At 42.5% G+C, this 4,537-nt stretch overlaps 1 protein-coding gene across 1 annotated transcript in view; it reads right to left on the minus strand.

The window, feature by feature from the left end:
• Positions 1 to 635: 635 nt before the first annotated feature.
• chrd (chordin) overlaps positions 636 to 4,537 on the minus strand; it is a 10,176-nt gene continuing 6,274 nt past the window's right edge. Inside the window, exons 12-20 of the mRNA XM_060888633.1 lie at positions 4,262 to 4,537; positions 3,892 to 4,136; positions 3,425 to 3,538; positions 3,013 to 3,307; positions 2,776 to 2,832; positions 2,537 to 2,640; positions 2,179 to 2,436; positions 1,758 to 1,851; positions 636 to 1,632 (exon numbers count right to left, since the gene is read on the minus strand). The exon at positions 4,262 to 4,537 is cut by the window's right edge and continues 10 nt beyond it. Coding sequence (XP_060744616.1) covers positions 1,568 to 1,632; positions 1,758 to 1,851; positions 2,179 to 2,436; positions 2,537 to 2,640; positions 2,776 to 2,832; positions 3,013 to 3,307; positions 3,425 to 3,538; positions 3,892 to 4,136; positions 4,262 to 4,537 — 1,508 coding nt within the window. The 3' untranslated portion in view covers positions 636 to 1,567. The remainder of the gene's footprint in view (positions 1,633 to 1,757; positions 1,852 to 2,178; positions 2,437 to 2,536; positions 2,641 to 2,775; positions 2,833 to 3,012; positions 3,308 to 3,424; positions 3,539 to 3,891; positions 4,137 to 4,261) is intronic.

Below are 4,537 nucleotides of genomic sequence, written 5' to 3' on the forward strand. Positions count from 1 at the left end.
ATTTGACATGGACACTTGACCACTGGGGCTTTTGAAAGAACATCAGATCACCAGGCTGTGGCAAGGATCAGATGATCAGGTCACCAGATCACTAGGCTTATGACAAGGAAATCCCTTAATTTATTCAAACAAATCCAAGTTTTATTTAAGATGCATGTATTGTTTTTGATTTGAAGCCCCTTGTCTAACATTTGTGACATCTGATGCCTCTGAGATAATTTGATTTCGGTCAGGGTTGTTGTGTATCCAGAAAATATCGCCAGAAAACTGTGACAGGAATAAACCATGAATGATAAACACTTCTAGAGTTAAAAGGAGATGGTTGAGACATGAGCAGCAGTGTTCTGCCTGAGCTGGCTCTAATTTCTGGGTCAGAAATAATAATAATAATAATAATAATATACACACAAAACTAGCAAGACCCATTATGAGGTAATATAAAAAAATAAGGATTTTATACAATCTCTCAAGCTGCTCAAACTCGGACAGTGGTAATTCATGTAGTTAAGGCCCTGGGTTGTTGCTCGGAAGATTAGGGTTTAAGCCCCGGCGCTGCCAAACTACGGGGTGCTCTATCATGTCTGTCCCCAAAATTCTAAAAAGTTGGGATATATGAAGAAAGAATTTCAGGCAGCTTCTTATAAAGAACATTTTATTGATTTTTTTTTCCAGCGCACTCAATAAATATGAAATACAATATTCATCATAACAAATCAGACAGCAAATAATTATAAAATATTACACAATAGGATTAAAAAATACAACAGACAGGTAACAACATGAGGTGCAACATAAATGGGCAAAGCCTAAATGAATAAACTTGGAGCTCCGCCCTTCTAATAGGTCAATATTTTCCATTCATGGAGCAAAATCTCCAAATCAGGCACTTTGGATTTTATAAGTATGAGACGGCATAGATTACTGGCTGAGATGAAACTAAAAATGTGCATATTTCGGATAGGACATGATGATGAACACGTAGAAACACACCACGAGGCTGTATTTGTGGAAGCATTTTGGAATTTGTGTGCGTGTGTGTGTGTGTGTGTGTGTGTGCGTGCAGATGTGTGTGTTTTACATTCACTCATTGCCACCCAATGAGTTTACGGCTCTCTGCACCTCGCCACACAAGCTTGCACACAAGCTCTAACACACAGACACACACACACACCATCATACCACCCATCGTCAAGAAAATGTATAGCATGTGTGTCTCTGTTTGACTGAAGTTTGCTCCAAGTCCAAAAAGAAAAAGTACAAAAATAAAGCAAAAAAAAAGCATTCAATTTTTAAAAAGTCAGTCACGAAGGAATTTTATCCAGCGCAGCAGCTTGTTCCTTTTTTCCTTTTGTTCCTTCGCCTTAAACCTTTTTCTCTCAGAGGCTCTTGTTTTGCCTCAGTTGTTTGTTTATTTCCTAGTTTTCCCTTCCTCTTTTTCTCCGCTCGTGTTTCTGTCACTTCTCGAACAGTTCGCCAGCGGCCCACTCGAGAGAGGGATAGACAGACAGACATACGGTCGGATGGATAGATGGGACAGATGGGACTGAAGACAAAAAATTTAACAGGATCAGTGCCTCCAACTCTTCTTTTTCTCCTCCATCTTCATCATTTCTTCTTCTTTGGTGAAATCGTCTTTAAAGAGAATGAGATGAAACAGATGAGAATCTGGAAATTGTCATTTGTAAGCAGAAATCATGTGTATGTGCATGTGCGTGTGTGTATGTGTGTGTGTGTGTGTGTGTTTGTGTGGGTGTTACCTGCACACTCAGGGCAGCACTTGCCCTCTCTCCGTGTAATATTTCTGCAGCTTAGTAGTGGACACTGTTTCCTCTGACACTTTGTGACGCCGTGCTAAATGTCAAGAAAGGAAAAAAATAGAACTTTAGGAAAGTAAAAAACTTAAATGAACCTTTATCACCGAAAAACATACGAATCTACAATTTCTTTAAGATCTAAAATCCCCAAAAATCTGTATATGTCTATAAGCATGTAAATAGTTGGTTAGTTATTTACTATTAGTATAAAATGAAAGGCTACAACACGTTAAAGGCTTTGAGATTATACTGTGTTTATCAGGTTTTAACACAGATGACATGATATTACATGGTCTCTGACACAAGCGATATTACATCTGCATTGTGAAAATGTGAGCACTGTGATTGGTGAAAGCTCACTTACGTCACACCAACACGTGATGCACTTCATCTCCCCAACCAACGGCACACGAGGATGCCAATTCTCACTGTTCTGGTAATAGTTTTTGCCGAATTTGCACTGTCTCGGCCCATCCCCCTGCATCATCTCACCCTCCTCCAGAAGGGGTGTGTCCTCAGCTGGACACTCCTTACAGCAATCTGAGGGGTTGCGTCTGATTGGTCGGCTGCATGTGAGTGGAGGACACGTGACTTTCTCGCAGTGTACTTCTCCTGTAGAGCCCTGGAGTATTCGTGAAGGTTAGAATTAAATAAGGTTCATACCCTTTTTTCTTTTTACTTTTACTATTAAATTTAGTATGAATTTTGTGATCTGATCTCACCTTGCAGGTGCAAACGGCGCACTTGATGTAGCCGAAAGGCGGCACAAAAGGGTGCCACACAGTTCCAGGTGCGTGCATCTTCTGATCGCCTTCAAAATAACACCCTGAACAGAATAAAAACAAACAGCACATTAAGACTTTGAATTATATTTTTAGGTAATAAGAGTACAAAAAAATCCTAGGATTCAGATAACAAATGTTTGTTTTGGTTTGTTTATTTAATTATTTCCTGAGCTCACCTTCTGGATGCTCTTCAACCTTCTCCACAGATGTGATCTCCTTCAGTGCTTTTCTCTCTGAGCACAAAGTTTAGGAAAAATGTTACAGGCTTGTTTACAGTAAAAACAGTTTAGAATAAATCAGAAGTAAATCAATAACTCCGGTAACAGCAGGTTTGGTTCTGTCAGAAAGGGAAAGTCTTTCTGTCAAAAGTAAAGTCATATCCGAGATCTTTTAACGTCAGTATGAATCCTTACCTTCACACTCGGGGCAGCACTTGTCCTCGGGCTGGTAGGTGTGAGGACACGTCAGTGCAGGACACATGACCGGGTCACAGATAACCGTCTTCTTCTGGCATGTGCAGGTGAAGCAGGAGTTGTAATGCGGCGTCCAGCGTGAGCCATGAGCGTGACGTTCACCTTCAAAGAAACATGACAACGGATCTTTCTTGAAGGCCTCGGGGTCACGGACGAACACCACGTCATCAAACTCAGCCTCGTCGACCACGGCCTCGGCCCGGGAGCCTTGCTCACAGCTGTTCGGGACATGGATCTTCAGGAAAGAGAGGGATAAACACATCAGATTGAGTTTCACTGTGTGTGTGTGAGTGTGTGTGTGTGTGAGTGTGTGTGTGTGTGTGTGCATGTGTGTGTTTATGTGCACACTCACTCGCCCCCGTATCTCTCCCCGAGGATTTATTTTGGTGCTGACTTGGATGAATGCTGTGCCTTTGTCCAAATGCTGCAACAACTCAATACTCAGATCCTTCAAAACCCCCTGAGCCTGGATAGAGCGAGAGAGAGAGAGAGAGAGAGAGAGAGAGAGAGAGAGAGAGAGAGAGAGAGAGAGAGAAACTAAAAGTTAATGACATTGTGTATGTAAATGTACACCAAAATCCTTAAATATTATATTATATTATATTATATTATATTATATTATATTATATTATATTATATTATATTATATTATATTAAGAAAGAAAGAAAGAAAGAAAGAAAGAAAGAAAGAAAGAAAGAAATGAGCGTGATGATGAGCATTGTACAATGATGAGCATTGTAAAGAAATAAAGAAGAATAAGAACGGATGAAGTACAAAACGAAAGTAAGAAAAAAAAAATGCAGTGTCCTGATCCTGACCTGTTCTCCATAGAAGCCAGTGAGCAGGCGTTTGGGTCCAGTGTGTGCCGACTCATCCATCTCTCCGATCTCGGCCAAGCCGTGCAGGTGAGCGTTCATCGTGGCCTCGTCTCCTTTCCCCAGTCCGTTTACTACGATCTCATAGTGAAGGTGGCAGTGCTTGTCCACCGTCACCCACGCATGTCCACCTGCTCCTGTCCTCACGGCCGGAGACACAAACTGACCTGCCAGAGGGAACGGCAGCTCTACACACACACACACACACACGTCATGTGTCAGAATCTACTTAACTACAAAAGGGCACTTCATGTTAATTGTCCTCAATCTTTTTTTTCATCTGCCTCTCTGTCTGTTTGTCTGTCTCTCTTACCATGTCGGTGGGACTCCAGTCCATTGTACAGCATGGTGCGGATCTGTCCCCTCAGTTCCCCCTCGGGGTTCTCCGCCGTGGCGATGTTGATAAACAGCTCGTTCTGCAGCAGCATATGAATGTGCCGTGCCTCCATGCGTCCGTATGAGCCGACGGACCGCCCACCATGCCCGCTCGGCACAAACTCACCCGTGATGTCGTACAGCACGCTGCGCTTGCTCCTCCTCCGAGGTTTCATCTCGATGGTCACACCCACCACCGTGCTGGACATGCCCT

This window comes from Tachysurus vachellii, chromosome 15 (assembly GCF_030014155.1).
Source record: "Tachysurus vachellii isolate PV-2020 chromosome 15, HZAU_Pvac_v1, whole genome shotgun sequence".
Classification (NCBI taxonomy): Eukaryota; Metazoa; Chordata; class Actinopteri; order Siluriformes; family Bagridae; genus Tachysurus; species Tachysurus vachellii.